This window comes from Narcine bancroftii, chromosome 4 (assembly GCF_036971445.1).
Source record: "Narcine bancroftii isolate sNarBan1 chromosome 4, sNarBan1.hap1, whole genome shotgun sequence".
In the NCBI taxonomy this organism is placed as follows: Eukaryota; Metazoa; Chordata; class Chondrichthyes; order Torpediniformes; family Narcinidae; genus Narcine; species Narcine bancroftii.
Window position 1 is genome coordinate 1869273 of NC_091472.1, and position 15236 is coordinate 1884508.

Here is a 15236-nt window from a genome sequence, read left to right on the forward strand (position 1 = left end):
GTGCACAGGGATTCCACAGCATGTACACTGATCTTTATAAGTAGCTCAATAAAGAATACTTCACTACAAGCTGATCCCATCACTCAGCCCCACTCCCCGGCATTCCCCCTGTAACCCTTAATGCCCTGACCAATCAAATACCTGACAATCTCTGCCTTAAATACACCCAGTGACCTCGCTTCCACAGACTCACGGCCTTCTGGCTCAAGATATTCCTCCCACATCTCTGTTTTAAATTGATGCCCTTTTATCCTGAAATTGTGGCCTCTTGTCCTAGATTCCCTGACCATGGGAAACCACTTTGTCACATCTACTCTGTCCAGGATTTTCAGCTGTCAAAATGTCTCTATGAGGTCCCTCCTTCATTCTTCTGTTGGAGTACAGAGAGCAAAAGAGGGACTTTTGACTTGGTGTCAGATCGACAGCCTCTCCCTCAATATCAGGAAGACTGAAGAGCTGGGGCAGAGTGTCCTCCCCAGCCCACATTAACGGTACTGATGTGGAGATGAACAGTCGGCATTAAGCTCCTCTGGGTAAACCTCACCAGTGACCTCTGCTGGTGCAATGGCCAAGAAATCACACCATCGGTCTACTTGCTCAAAAGGCTGAGAAAATGTGGGATAAAGTAGCGAGATGGTGAACGTGGGCTCAATTTCAACATTTAACAGGAATTTGGACAGGTCCGTGGATGGGAGGGGTATGGAGGGCTATGGGCTGGGTGCAGGTCAGTGGGACTGGGAAAAACAAAAATGGTTCAACACAGTCTAGAAGAGCCAAAGGGGCCTGTTTCTGTGCTATTGTGTTCGATGGTTCTATAAGAAACATAGAAAATAGGTGCAGGAGGAGGCCATTTGACCCTTCAAGCCTACACTGCCATTCATTATGATCATGGCTGATCAGTACCCGGTTCCTGCCTTCTCCCCATACCCCCTAATCCCCTTGGCCACAAGGGCCAAATCTAACCTACACTTAAATATTGACAGGGAACCGGCCTCAACTATTTCCTGTGGCAAAGAATTCCACACATTTTCCACTCTCTGAGGGAAGAAATTTTTCCTCGTCTCAATCCTAAAAAACCTCCCCCTTATCCTTGAACTGTGACCCCTGGTTCTGGTTTTTCCTTGCATTGGAAACAACCTTCCTGTGTCTAGTCTGTCTAAACCCTTAAGAATTTTATATGTTTCTATAAGATCCCTCCTTCAATCTTCTAAATTCCAGAAAATACTAGCCTAGTCTCTCCAACCTTTCTTCAGATCCAAGTCCTTCCATCCCCGGTATCAGCCTAGTGAACCTTCTCTGCACCCCCTCCAGGGCGAGGATATCCTTTCTCAGATAAGGCGACCAAAACTGCACGCAGTACTCCAGGTGTGGTCTCACCAAGGCCCTGTACAGCTGCAGCAGGATCTCCCTACTCCTGGACTCAAATCCTCTCGTTATGAACACCAACATACCATTCACCCTCCTCACCGCCTGCTGCATCTGCACCCCCACTTTCAACGACTGATGCACAGCAACACCCAAGTCTCGCTGTATCTCCCCTTTTCCTAAACAAGTACCATTTAAATAATAATCCTCTTTCCTGTTCTTACCTCCAAAATGGATAACCTCGCATTTATCCGCATTAAACTGCATCTGCCACGTCCTGGCCCACTTGCCTAACTTGTCCAAATCACCCTGCACTCTCCTAGCATCCTCTACACAGCTAACCCTGCCACCCAACTTCGTATCGTCTGCAAATTTTGAGATACTGCTATCTATTCACACATCTAAGTCGTTGATATATATCGTAAACAACTGCGGCCCCAGCACTGAGCCCTGCGGTACCCCACTGGTTACTGTCTGCCATTCTGAAAAGAAGCCATTTATTCCTACTCTTTGCTTCCTGTCCATCAACCAATTCTCTATCCACCTTAATACCATACCTCCTATACCGTGCTATCTTAGTTTATACGCTAGTCTTCTGTGTGGAACCTTATCAAACACCTTACTAAAGCCCAGATGTACCACATCCACTGGTTCTCCCCCATCCACTCTACTAGTTACCTCCTCAAAAAACTCTATTAGATTCGTCAGACATGATTTCCCCTTCACAAAACCATGCTGACTCTGTGCGATGATACCACGACTTTCCAAATGTACTGCAATTGCATCTTTAATAACCGATTCTAGCACCTTCCCTATGACCGATGTCAGGCTAACTGGTCTGTAATTTCCCGGTTTCTCTCTCCCTCCCTTCTTAAAGAGTGGGGTTACGTTGGCCACCCTCCAATCCTCAGGAACTAATCCAGTATCCAAAGAGGTTTGAAACATTATCACCAACGCATCCACTATTTCCTGGGCTACTTCCTTCAGCTCTCTCGGATGCAGACTATCTGGCCCCGGGGATTTATCCGCCCTTAATCCCTGCAATTTAACTAATACAACTTCTCAACTTACAATTATTTCCTTTAGTCCCTCCGTCACAATAGATCCCCGATCCTCAATAATTTCCTGTAGATTAGTTATGTCTTCCTTGGAGAAGACAGAACTAAAATAGTCATTCAAACAGTCTGCCATACCCTTGTTCCCCATGATCAACTCACCCGTTTCTGTCCGCAACGGACCCACATTTGTCTTAACTAACCTCTTTCTCTTAATGTATCTATAAAAGCTTTGACAGTCATTTTTTTTAATGTTCCCTGCAGCTTTCTCTCATAATCCATATAACATATAACAATTACAGCACGGAAACAGGCTAATATGGCCCTTCTAGTTTGCACTGATCCAAGTCCCCTCCTCTAATCCCACTTACCAGCACTCTGCCCCTATCCCTCCATCCCCCTCCCATCCATATACTTATCCCTTTTACCTTTCTTAATTAATCCTTTTGTCCTCCTCTGCTGAACTCTGAATTTCTCCCACTCATCGAGGATATTATTCTTTTTGGCTAATTTGTAAGCTCCTTCTTTGGATTTGACACTCTCTTGGATCTCCCTTGTTAGCCACAGATGTGCTACCCTCCTCAATTTATTCTTCGTATAAACTGGGATGTACATCTTCTGCACTTGCTCCAAGCTATCCTTAAACGATTGCCATTGCATTTCTACTGTTAGTCCTTTAAGTACCATTTGCCAATTTATTTTAGCCAATTCACATCTCATACCATCAAAGTTACCCCTCTTCAAGTTCAAAACCTTTGTATCCGTATCAACTCTGTCACATTTCATCCTAATGAAGAATTCCACCCTATTGTGGTCACTCTTGCCCAAGGGGTTCCTCACCACAAGATTGTTAATTAACCCTTCTCCATTACTCAATACCCAGTCTAGAATGGCTCGTTCCCTCGTCGGTTCTTCAGCATGCTGATTTAGAAAACAATCCCGCATGCAGTCTAAGAAATCCTCTTCAACCTTACCCTTACCAATTTGGTTCACCCAATCTACATGTAGATTAAAGTCATCCATTACAACTGCCGTCCCTTTGTTGCACACATTACCCATTTCCTTCATGACTCCTTCACTAACCTCACTGCTACTGTTAGGCGGCCTGGACACTACTCCCACTAGCGTCTTCTGCCCCTTCGTGTTTCACAGCTCTACCCATATGGATTCCAGATCCTCTACACTGATGTCCTTCCTTTCTATGGCATTCATCTCTTCCCTAACCAACAAGGCTACTCCACCTCCTTTTCCATTCTGTCTATCCCTCCTAAATGTTGAGCACCCAGTTACGTTCCCCCTGAAGCCATGTCTTTGTGATCCCAACTATATCATAGTTATTAATAGCTATCTCCACATTCGATACCTCCACTTTATTACAAATGCTCCTTGCATTGAGACACTTTCTTTAGCCACACTCTTATCCCTTTTACCATTATGTAAATAAACAGCTCTTTTTGATTTTCCCCCCAACTTTTACTTGCCTGCCACTAATGCTTTTCACCTTGCAACCCTTTGCTTCTATCATCATTTTACACCCCTCTGACTCTCTGGACTTGGTCCCATTACCCTGCCACATTAGTTTAAACCTTCCCCAACAGCGCTAGCAAACAAACCCCCAAGGACATTGGTCCCGGCCCTGCTCAGATGCAGCCCGTCCTGTCTGTACCAGTCCCATCTGCCCCAGAACCGGTTTCAATGTTCCAAGAATCTGAAACCTTCCCTCCTACACCACCGTTCAAGCCACAAGTTCATTCTAGCTATCTTGTATTTCCTCCTCTGACCAGCTCGTGGCACGGGTAACAATCCAGAGATTATTACCTTCGACGTCCTACTCCTCAATTTACTTCCTAAATCCCTAAATTCATCTTGTAGGACCTCATCCTTTTTTTCCCATGTCGTTGGTACCGATATGGACCACGACAGCTGGCTGTTCTCCCTCCCCTTCCAGAATGTCCTGCAGAACATAAGAAATAGGAATAGGAAGGAGTAGGCCATTCGGTCCATCAAGCCTGCCTTGCCATTCAGTGGCTGATCGCCTGCATCCCTCAACAACTTCTACAGGTGCACCATTGAAAGTATCCTGTCAGGGTACATGACTGGGTGGAACAGAGCTGCCCAAGATTGCAATGAACTGCAGTGCATAGCTCAAACCAGCATATCTCCATCCTTGCCCTACGGAATCACAATCAGGCTTATTGTCGTGAACGTGTCACAAAATTGGTTGTTAGGTGGCAATAGTATTGTGCCTAACAGGTGCAAATTGCAAATAAAATATGGTTTGTAAATACAATATTTAAAAATAAATCATTAGTGGAAAATAAAAATGGGAGGTACTGTCTGTCCAGAAATCTGATGGCAGAGGGGAGAAGCTGTTTTTGTGCCATTGGGTGTCCGTCTTCAGACTCTTGTACCTTCTTCCTGATGGTAGCAGTGTGAAAAGAGCAGAGCCTGGGTGGTAAGGGCCTTTGAGGATAGAGAGTGCTTTCTTGAGGCATGCTACTTAAAGATAAGTGAAGACTGATGCTCTTGATGGCATGGACTGCATTTACAACCCCTCAACCCCATCTACACGTTCTGCTGCCTTGGAAAATCAGACTCGTCCTCCCCAGCCACTCTCTTTTTACCCTCCTCCCATTGGGGAAGAGATGCACGAATTTGAGATCACACCTCATCCGATTCAAAGGTGGATTTTTTTCCTGACGGCTGAACGAACCACACACTTGTAAAATGATGCTGCCTTTGCTCCACCCCAGTCCTGAGTTTTACTTGTGAGACCACATGTAGGATGCCTGGCTGGACTGCTTGGCAAAACCAACTTTCCCACTTGGTTACAGTAATCAGGGTCTGCTCCGACAACACAAAAGGATTGACTCTTACAAGTGCAAAGTCACTTAGGTTAACACAAAGATAATGGAATATTTATGAATGATCTCTTTTTGTATTTATTGCCTCGTTTTCATTTAATTGTAGTTTTGTTTTTCTTTACAAGTGCTCTTCAACTGCAGAAAGGAAGAATTTTTCTCCACACGCACATTGTACAATGTATTAGAACCATTGAATATTACAGCAGAGGAAACAGGACCCTTCAGCCCTTCTAGTCTGTGCCAAACTATTATCCCATTGACCTGCACCCGTCCCTATCCCTCCATACCCCTCCCATCCATGGACCTGTCCAAATTCCTCTTAAATGCTAAAACTGAGCCCGCATTCACCACTTCAGCTGGCAGCTCATTCCACCCCCCACCTCTCTCTGTGTGAAGAAGTTCCCCCTAAACTCTTCCCCTTTCACTCTTAACCCATGTCCTCTGGTTTGTATCTTACCTACCCTCAGTGAGAAAAGCCGACCTACATTTACTCTGTCCATCCCCCCTCATCATCTTGTGTACCTATATGTGAGAAGGAGCTTGAATTTGAACTCCAGCCTCTAGTTCTGGTAATCTTCCACATCCCGAGATCTCCACATGACAGTTCATCAGCTGCCTATGCAGAGTGATGCTTTTCCCCACAGTTGCTGCAATACCTCTTCTTGGGAGATAATTGCTCTAGCCGGTCGTTATGGTTTGTGGACAGTCAAAGATATTTCCCATACTTTTAGCAATCCTGCTGCTGCTAAATGTTAGCAATGCTGCTTCCTTCAAATTCTATTGCTCTAAATGTTTAACCATATGATATAGGGGCGGAAGTAGGCCATTCAGCCCATTGAGTGCTCTCCACCATTCCGTCATGAGCTGATCCATCCTCCATTTTATTTGTAATAGGTGCGTAACGAGTTTTACAAAGACACTCAAGGCGTGATTCTGGCTTATGACGTTGGTCAGAAGGAATCCTACAATGCACTGGAGAGCTGGCTCACTGAGATGAAGCAGGAACTTGGACCTCATGCAAACTTAGAAAACATTGTGTTTGCTGTCTGTGCCAATAAGGTAACAATTTGTTGCACCAGTTAATCTAAGTGTACGTAGATGTAGGGTCTCAACCATGTTGTGCAAAACACAAAAGTGCTGCAGAAACTCAGCAGGTCATGCCATGTCCCTAGGAGGTAAAGAGTAACCAATGTATTGGGCCTGAGCCCTTCACCAAGGTGTGAGCCAAAAGCAGGCAGCTTCTGGAATAAAAAGGTCAGAGAGGAAAAGGAGGACCTCAGATGTTCTGGAATGGAAGATTCATCCTGGAGGCAGATGCGACGGAAATGGAGGAATTGCGAGAAAAGAATAGAATTCTTACAGGGGTCAGGGTGTGAAGAGGTGTAGTTGATGTCACTGTGGGAGTTGGAGGGTTTGTAGAAAATGTCTGAGAAGATTTTGTCTCCAAAGTTGGAGTCAGAGATATAGAGAAAGAGGGGAGGATCGACAGAGATGGTGCAAGGGAATTTGAGGTCGGGGTGAAAGCAGCAAATAGGATAAAGTTTACATGGGTACAGGAGACAACACCAATGTAGTTGATGTTGTGGAGGAAGAGTTGAGGGGTCTTGCCTGTGTAGGCTTGTAGCATGGATTACATCACATAGTCAACAGAAAGGGCAGCCATAGCTGGGACCCATATGGATGCTATTTACAAATTTTTGGAGGTACAGGGATTGATAGGGAGTAATCAGCATGGTTTTGTCAGGGGTAGATCATGCTTGACAAACCTAATTTGAGTTCTTCGAGGGGGTTACAAAAAAGGTTGATGAAGGGAAAGCTGTGGATGTTGTCTATTGGGCCAGCTCTTCAGGGCTTGACGTCCTGTTTTACGGACACTGCCAAAATGTTTGGCCTGGAAGTCAGCCTGAAGAAAACTGAGGTCCTCCATCAGCCAGCTCCCCACCATGACTACCAGCCTCTCAACATCTCCATCGGGCACACAAAACTCAAAACGGTCAACCAGTTTACCTATCTCGGCTGCACCATTTCATCAGATGCAAGGATCGACAACGAGATAGACAACAGACTCGCCAAGGCAAATAGCGCCTTTGGAAGACTACACAAAAGAGTCTGGAAAAACAACCAACTGAAAAACCTCACAAAGATAAGCGTATACAGAGCCGTTGTCATACCCACACTCCTGTTCGGCTCTGAATCATGGGTCCTATACCGGCATCACCTACAGCTCCTAGAACACTTCCACCAGCATTGTCTCCGCTCCATCCTCAACATTAATTGGAGCGCTTTCATCCCTAACATCGAAGTACTCGAGATGGCAGAGGTCGACAGCATCGAGTCCACGCTGCTGAAGATCCAGCTGCGCTGGGTGGGTCACGTCTCCAGAATGGAGGACCATCGCCTTCCCAAGATCGTGTTATATGGCGAGCTCTCCACTGGCCACCATGACAGAGGTGAACCAAAGAAAAGGTACAAGGACTGCCTAAAGAAATCTCTTGGTGCCTGTCACATTGACCACCGCCTGATATCGCCTCAAACCGTGCATCTTGGCGCCTCACAGTTTGGCGGGCAGCAACCTCCTTTGAAGAAGACCGCAGAGCCCACCTCACTGACAAAAGGCAAAGGAGGAAAAACCCAACACCCAACCCCAACCAACCAATTTTCCCCTGCAGCTGCTGCAACCGTGTCTGCCTGTCCCGCATCGGACTTGCCAGCCACAAACGAGCCTGCAGCTGACGTGGACATTTACCCCCTCTATAAATCTTCGTCCGCGAAGCCAAGCCAAAGAAAGCTTTTGACAAAGTTCCCCACAGGAGGTTAGGAAAAAAGGTGGAGGCATTAGGTATAAATAAAGAGGTAGTGAAATGGATTCAGCAGTGGTTGGATGGGAGGTGTCAGAGAGTAGTGGTAGAAAATTGTTTGTCCAATTGGAGGCCGGTGACTAGTGGAGTTCCTCAGGGTTCGGTCCTCGGTCCACTATTATTTGTTATATATATTAACGATCTGGATGTAGGGGTGGAGAATTGGATAAGCAAGTTTGCGGATGACACAAAGATTGGTGGTGTTGTGGACAGTGAGGTAGATGATCGTAGATTAAAAGGTGATTTAGGAAGGCTGGAGCTGTGGGCTGAGATATGGCTGATGGAATTTAATACAGATAAATGTGAGGTGCTACATTTTGGAAAGGCAAATCTAAATAGGTCATATGCATTAAATGGTAGACAATTGAGGAGTGCAGAGCAACAAAGGGATTTAGGTGTTGTGGTAAATAGTACCCTCAAGGCTGATACTCAGGTAGATGGTGTGGTGAAGAAGGCATTTGGAATGTTGGCTTTCATAAATCGGAGTATTGAATTCAAGAGTAGGGAGGTTATGATGAAATTGTACAAGGCATTGGTGAGGCCAAATTTGGAGTACTGTGTACAGTTTTGGTCACCAAATTATAGGAAAGATATAAACAAAATAGAGAGAGTGCAGAGAAGGTTCACGAGAATGTTGACAGGATTTCAGGGTCTGAGTTCCAGGGAAAGGTTGTGCAGACTAGGGCTTTTTTCTCTGGAGCATAGAAGATTGAGAGGGGACTTGATTGAGGTGTTTAAGATTTTAAAAGGGACAGACAGAGTAAATGTGGATAGGCTTTTTCAATTAAGAAAGGGGGAGATTCAAACTACAGGACATGGTTTAAGATTGAAGGGGGAAAATTATAAGGGGAACATGAGGGGAAATTTCTTCACGCAGAGAGCGGTGGGAGTGTGGAACGAGCTTCCGGCCAAAGTGGTAGATGCAGGCTTGATTTTAATATGGATAGGTACATGGGCGAGAGGGATGTGGAGGGTTATGGACCAGGTGTGGGTCAATGGGACTACGTGGGAGTAAGTGTTTGGTGTGAACTGGAAGTGTCGAACTGGCCTGTTTCTCTGTTGTAATTGTTATATGGATGCCCATGGCTATTCCTTTGACTTAGAAAACACCCATGATGTGCCCATTGTGTATGATGGGACATTGAAGCGAGAGCTTTACTCTCCATGTACCCTATACCGTGGGAGTTTTTGAGGGATAATGTAGAGGGAACTTTACTCTGTATCATACTGGTGCCATGTCTGCCTTGGGAATGTTGGAGTCAGAGTGCCATGTTGGAACATTTCCCTACCCTGGAGCATCATTTAAGTTTAAGGATACAGCCCAGTAGAAGGCTATTCCATCGCATGAACCCCGTGCTGTCCAATTACACCCAAATTTTGGAGGGCTGGAGGAACTGGAACACCCAAAGAAAAGCCACACAGATCATGGAGAGAACATGCAAACTCTTTACAGCACTGTATTCAAACCCATTCTCTGGTTCTATTATAATTCTCTGGTTCTCTGGTTCTATAATAACTACTGCACGAACCATGCTACCCTAATGAGTATTATATGAATAGAAACTCAGACACTTGCTGCCTGCCACTCTTCAGCTGTTTGAAGTGAGTGCTGTTCATCTCTCATTTGCCCAGGTGGACTGCGGGAAGCGGCGTGTGATCGACGAGAGTGAGGGGCGCCTCTGGGCTGAGAGCCGGGGATTCTACTACTTTGAAACCTCAGCACAGTCTGGTGAGGGCATCAATGAGATGTTCCAGGTATGATTATGGGTCAGAACCACGTCAGCAGATGGAAGGTGAGGAATGTTTGTGGGGAAGAAGGTGGTCCGGAGACCTGGGGAGAAATTGGGAAAAACTTGGCATCTGAGAGAGAAGTATTCGTGTGGCAGAGAGCATAGAGCAAGGAGAGGCACTTGCTCTGAGCTGGGAGTTGACATGGGAGCTTGGAGAGAGGATGGGGGAAATGAGGGAGAGCTGGGGGTGATGGCAATGCCACCGTCTTGGTAATGGACTGCGTGTAAGCGACATCATCTGTCTGGGTGGGATGTATGCCAACATTTTGTTTCATCAGCTCTTTCTGCATTCTCCTGGGTCCAGACATTCTTCTCCTCGATCCTCGACATGTGTGAGAACGGGAAGCGGCCTCAGTCCAGCCTTAACCTGGGGTTCACCAAAGAGCAGGCGGACACCATCCGCAGGATTCGGAACAGCAAGGATAGCTGGGAGATGCTGGGAATGAGGCCTGGAGCATCCAGGTAAAGCCTACTCTAGCCAACATCATCACCAGGTCTTGCTTATGCTCAGGAGCAGATGCCATGGGCACTGAGAGTGTAGAACACGACAGCACAGTACAAGCCCTCGATGCTGAGCCGACCCTTAAAACTACTAAATCCTCCCTACCCCATAACCCTTTATCTTTCTTTCATCCATGTCCCTGTCTAAGAGTCTCTTAAATAGCCTCAATGTTTCAACCTCCACAACCATCCCTGGCTCCCACAATTCTGTGTGTGTAAAAAAAAAACTTACCCTTGACGTCTCCCCTAAACGTCCATCCCTTCACTTTGTACACAGGTCCTCTGGTGTTTGTTATTCCTGCCCTGGGGAGCAGGTGCTGGCTGACTACCTTTTCTATGCCTCTCAGAATCTTGTAGACCTCGATCAAGTTTCCTCTCATTCTTCTATGTTCCATAGAGAAAAGTCCCAGCTCTGCTAACCTTGCTTCATAAGACTTGTTTCCCAAACCAGACATCCTAGTGAGCTGCAGGGCTCATCAATGTTAGTCAATACTATGTCACCAACGCTGGCCTGGGGTCACATCTGGGGCTCTCCTGCTCGTTGGGACACTGATGAACCATTTGCCCTGCTTGAGTTTTTATAGTGCTATTGTACACCGAAAACAAACCTTTATCTCCTTTGGAAGAGGGGTCTGAGAGTAGCACACCTAAGTTTGCAGATGACACTAAATTGAGTGGGTCTGGCAGATGGAGTATAATGTTGTTCAATGTGGGATTATTCACTTTAGAAGGAACATAGAAGATCAGATCATTATTTAAATGGTGAAAGACTGAAACATGCTGTTGGACTGAGGGATGTGGGAGCAGGAATCGCAAAGGTTGGTTTGCAGGTATTTCAGGTATTCAAGAAGGCAAATGGAATGTTGGCTTTCATTGCTGGAGGGATTCAATGTAAGAGTAGGGAGGTCGCATCAGGAGTACTGCGTGCAGTTCTGTTCTCCTTACTTGAGGAAGGATGTGCTGGCTTTGGAGGCGGGGGTGCAGAAAAGGTTCACTGGTTGATTCCAGAGGTGGGGGGGGGGGGGTTAGTCTATGAGGAGAGATGGAGTTGCCTGGGACTGTACTCACTGGAATTGAGAAAAAAGTTGTTTCTAGTGATAGGTGAGACTAGAAATAGGGGACGTAGATTTAGGACAGAGATGAGGTGGAACTGCTTCTCCCAGAGAGTACTGAATCTGTGGAATTCTCTGTAGAGGCTCCCTCATTGAAAGTATTGAAGACACAGATAGAATTGTGTGTAGTAGGGGAATTCATGCAAGTAGATGGAGCCGTGATCTGATTGAATGGTTGAGCAAAATGTGAGGTTATCCACTTTGGTAATACAAACCAGAGGGCAGATTACTATTTGAATGGCAATAGATTAAGAGATGGGGAAGTGCAGAGAGACCTAGGGGCACTTGTACACCAGTCTCTGAAGGCGAGCATGCAGGTACAGCAGGCGGTTAAAAAGGCAAATGGTATGTTGGCCTTCATATCAAGAGGGTTTGAGTCTAGGAACAAGGATACCTTACTGCAGCTGTACAGGGCCTTGGTGAGACCCCACCTGGAGTATTGTGTGCAGTTTGGGTCACCTTATCTCAGGAAGGATGTTCTTGCAATGGAGGGAGTGCAGAGGCGATTCACCAGGCTGATACCTGGAATGGCAGGAATGACTTAGGAGGAAAGAATGTGCAAATTGGGATTGTACTCCCTGGAGTTTAGAAGATTGAGAGGGGATCTCATAGAGACATATAAAACCTGGCAGGACTGGACAGAGTGGATGCAGATGGGATGTTTCCAATGACGGGAAAATCCAGAACCCGGGGCCATGGTTTGAGGATAATAGGCAACCATTTAAGACCGAGATGAGGAGGAATTTCTTTACCCAGAGGGTGGTGAATCTGTGGAATTCATTGCCACAGAGGGCAGTGGAGGCAGGTTCATTAAATATATTTAAGAAGGAATTAGATCTATTTCTTCAGTATAAGGGAGAGAAGGCGGGAACGGGGTACTGAACTTTAAGATCAGTCATGATCTCGTTGAATGGCGGAGCAGGCTCGAAGGGTCGAATGACCTACTCCTGCTCCTATCTTCTATGTTTCTATGTTTCTAAAAGGTCGATGGGCTGAGTCACCTCTTCCTTCTCTCATTGCTCATGTTCTCATGTAAGCTTGAGGCCAGCTGTCCTGGAGCCGATATTCCTTACCCTATATCAGTCTACCTGCAGATGGAGTCCCGGGATGGAAAGTGTAGGCAAGTTCAGGTAACAAGGCCAAAATGTTGCTCTGTTAATGACCCAGTCGTTTTACTAGGGGAATTGACATGGAGCAGACGTTCAGCGGGATAAAGAGAGCCCCAGCACAGCACAATTCACACAGGGAGGCAGCTCAGTCCTGGCCTATGGAGGCAGCTCAGTCCTGGCCTATGGAGGCAGCTCAGTCCTGGCCTATGGAGGCAGCCCAGACCTGGCCTATGAGGGCAGCTCACTCCTGGCCTATGGAGGCAGCCCACTCCTGGCCTATGGAGGCAGCCCACTCCTGGCCTATGCAGGCAGCTCACTCCTGGCCTATGGAGGCAGCTCAGTCCTGGCCTATGGAGGCAGCCCACTCCTGGCCTATGGAGGCAGCTCAGTCCTGGCCTATGGAGGCAGCTCAGTCCTGGCCTATGGAGGCAGCTCAGTCCTGGCCTATGGAGGCAGCTCAGTCCTGGCCTATGGAGGCAGCTCAGTCCTGGCCTATGGAGGCAGCCCACTCCTGGCCTATGGAGGCAGCCCACTCCTGGCCAATGGAGGCAGCCCACTCCTGGCCTATGCAGGCAGCTCACTCCTGGCCTATGGAGGCAGCCCACTCCTGGCCTATGGAGGCAGCTCAGTCCTGGCCTATGGAGGCAGCTCAGTCCTGGCCTATGGAGGCAGCTCAGTCCTGGCCTATGGAGGCAGCTCAGTCCTGGCCTATGGAGGCAGCTCAGTCCTGGCCTATGGAGGCAGCCCACTCCTGGCCTATGGAGGCAGCCCACTCCTGGCCAATGGAGGCAGCCCACTCCTGGCCTATGCAGGCAGCTCACTCCTGGCCTATGGAGGCAGCCCACTCCTGGCCTAAGGAGGAAGCTCACTCCTGGCCTATGGAGGCAGCTCACTCCTGGCCTATGGAGGCAGCCCTCTCCTGGCCTATGGAGGCAGCTCACTCCTGGCCTAAGGAGGCAGCTCAGTCCTGGCCTATGGAGGCAGCCCACTCCTGGCCTATGCAGGCAGCCCACTCCTGGCCTATGGAGGCAGCCCACTCCTGGCCTATGGAGGCAGCCCACTCCTGGCCTATGGAGGCAGCTCACTCCTGGCCTAAGGAGGCAGCTCACTCCTGGCTATGGAGGCAGCTCACTCCTGCCCTATGGAGGCAGCTCACTCCTGGCCTATGGAGGCAGCCCACTCCTGGCCTATGGAGGCAGCTCACTCCTGGCCTATGGAGGCAGCTCACTCCTGGCCTATGGAGGCAGCTCACTCCTGGCCTATGGAGGCAGTCCACTCCTGGCCTATGGAGGCAGCCCACTCCTGGCCTATGGAGGCAGCCCACTCCTGGCCTATGGAGGCAGCTCAGACCTGGCCTATGCAGGCAGCTCACGCCTGGCCTATGGAGGCAGCTCACGCCTGGCCTATGGAGGCAGCCCACTCCTGGCCTATGGAGGCAGCCCACTCCTGGCCTATGGAGGCAGCTCACTCCTGGCCTATGGAGGCAGCTCAGTCCTGGCCTATGGATGCAGCTCAGTCCTGGCCTATGGAGGCAGCCCACTCCTGGCCTATGGAGGCAGCTCAGTCCTGGCCTATGGAGGCAGCCCACTCCTGGCCTATGCAGGCAGCCCACTCCTGGCCTATGGAGGCAGCCCACTCCTGGCCTATGGAGGCAGCTCACTCCTGGCCTATGGAGACAGCTCACTCCTGGCCTATGGAGGCAGCTCAGTCCTGGCTTATGGAGGCAGCTCAGTCCTGGCCTATGGAGGCAGCTCACTCCTGGCCTATGCAGGCAGCTCACGCCTGGCCTATGGAGGCAGCTCACGACTGGCTTATGGAGGCAGCCCACTCCTGGCCTATGGAGGCAGCTCACTCCTGGCCTATGGAGGCAGCTCAGTCCTGGCCTATGGAGGCAGCTCAGTCCTGGCTTTTGGAGGCAGCTCAGTCCTGGCCGATGGAGGCAGCTCACTCCTGGCCTATGGAGGCAGCTCACTCCTGGCCAGTGTGAAAAAGGCAGCTTTACTGCTTGTGAAACTCCATTACCGTAGGTTACCTGTTGGTCTCCAACTATAAGTGTGTCCTGTGGCCACACATTGGTGGGAGACACAAGATTATTCTCATCCCATTTAATGTCCTAAACTGCCAGAAGATGCTTCTGATTTATTTAAATTGAAAATCTTTCTCGTCTTGCTGCTTGTGGTGAACTTGGTGATGGCTGCTTTTGTTTGAGTTTGAGCCTCAGGAGAATGAGGGGGGATCTCATTGAATCCTTTTGAATGTTGAAAGGTGTGGATAGAGTAAATGTAGAAAGGTTGTTCCCCACGGTGGTTGAGTCTAGGACAAGAGGGCACAGCTTCAGGATTGAAGGAAGTCGATTTAGAACAGAGAAGTGGAGGAATTTCTTCAGCCAGAGGGAGGGGAATCTGTGGAATTTGTTGCCACAGGGGGTTGTGGAGATCAAGTCATTGGGAGTATTTAAGGCAGAGACTGATAGGTTCTTGATTAGCCTGGACATCAAAGGTGATGGGGAGAAAGCCGGGGAGTGGGGCTGAGTGGGGAAATGGATCAGCTCATGATTAAATAGCAGGGCAGACTCAATGGGC

At 48.2% G+C, this 15236-nt stretch overlaps 2 protein-coding genes across 10 annotated transcripts in view; one reads left to right on the top strand and one right to left on the bottom strand.

Moving 5' to 3' along the window:
* LOC138760267 (protein EFR3 homolog B-like) overlaps window positions 1-15236 on the bottom strand; it is a 242207-nt gene that overhangs the window by 215763 nt on the left and 11208 nt on the right. The window lies entirely within an intron of this gene.
* The window catches only part of dnajc27 (DnaJ (Hsp40) homolog, subfamily C, member 27), a 43618-nt gene that overhangs the window by 20528 nt on the left and 7854 nt on the right, over window positions 1-15236 (top strand). For all 3 annotated transcript variants that reach the window (XM_069930613.1, XM_069930614.1, XM_069930615.1), the window contains 3 exons: window positions 6179-6343; window positions 9775-9897; window positions 10237-10394. In XM_069930613.1, the coding sequence (XP_069786714.1) occupies window positions 6179-6343; window positions 9775-9897; window positions 10237-10394 (446 nt within the window). The remainder of the gene's footprint in view (window positions 1-6178; window positions 6344-9774; window positions 9898-10236; window positions 10395-15236) is intronic.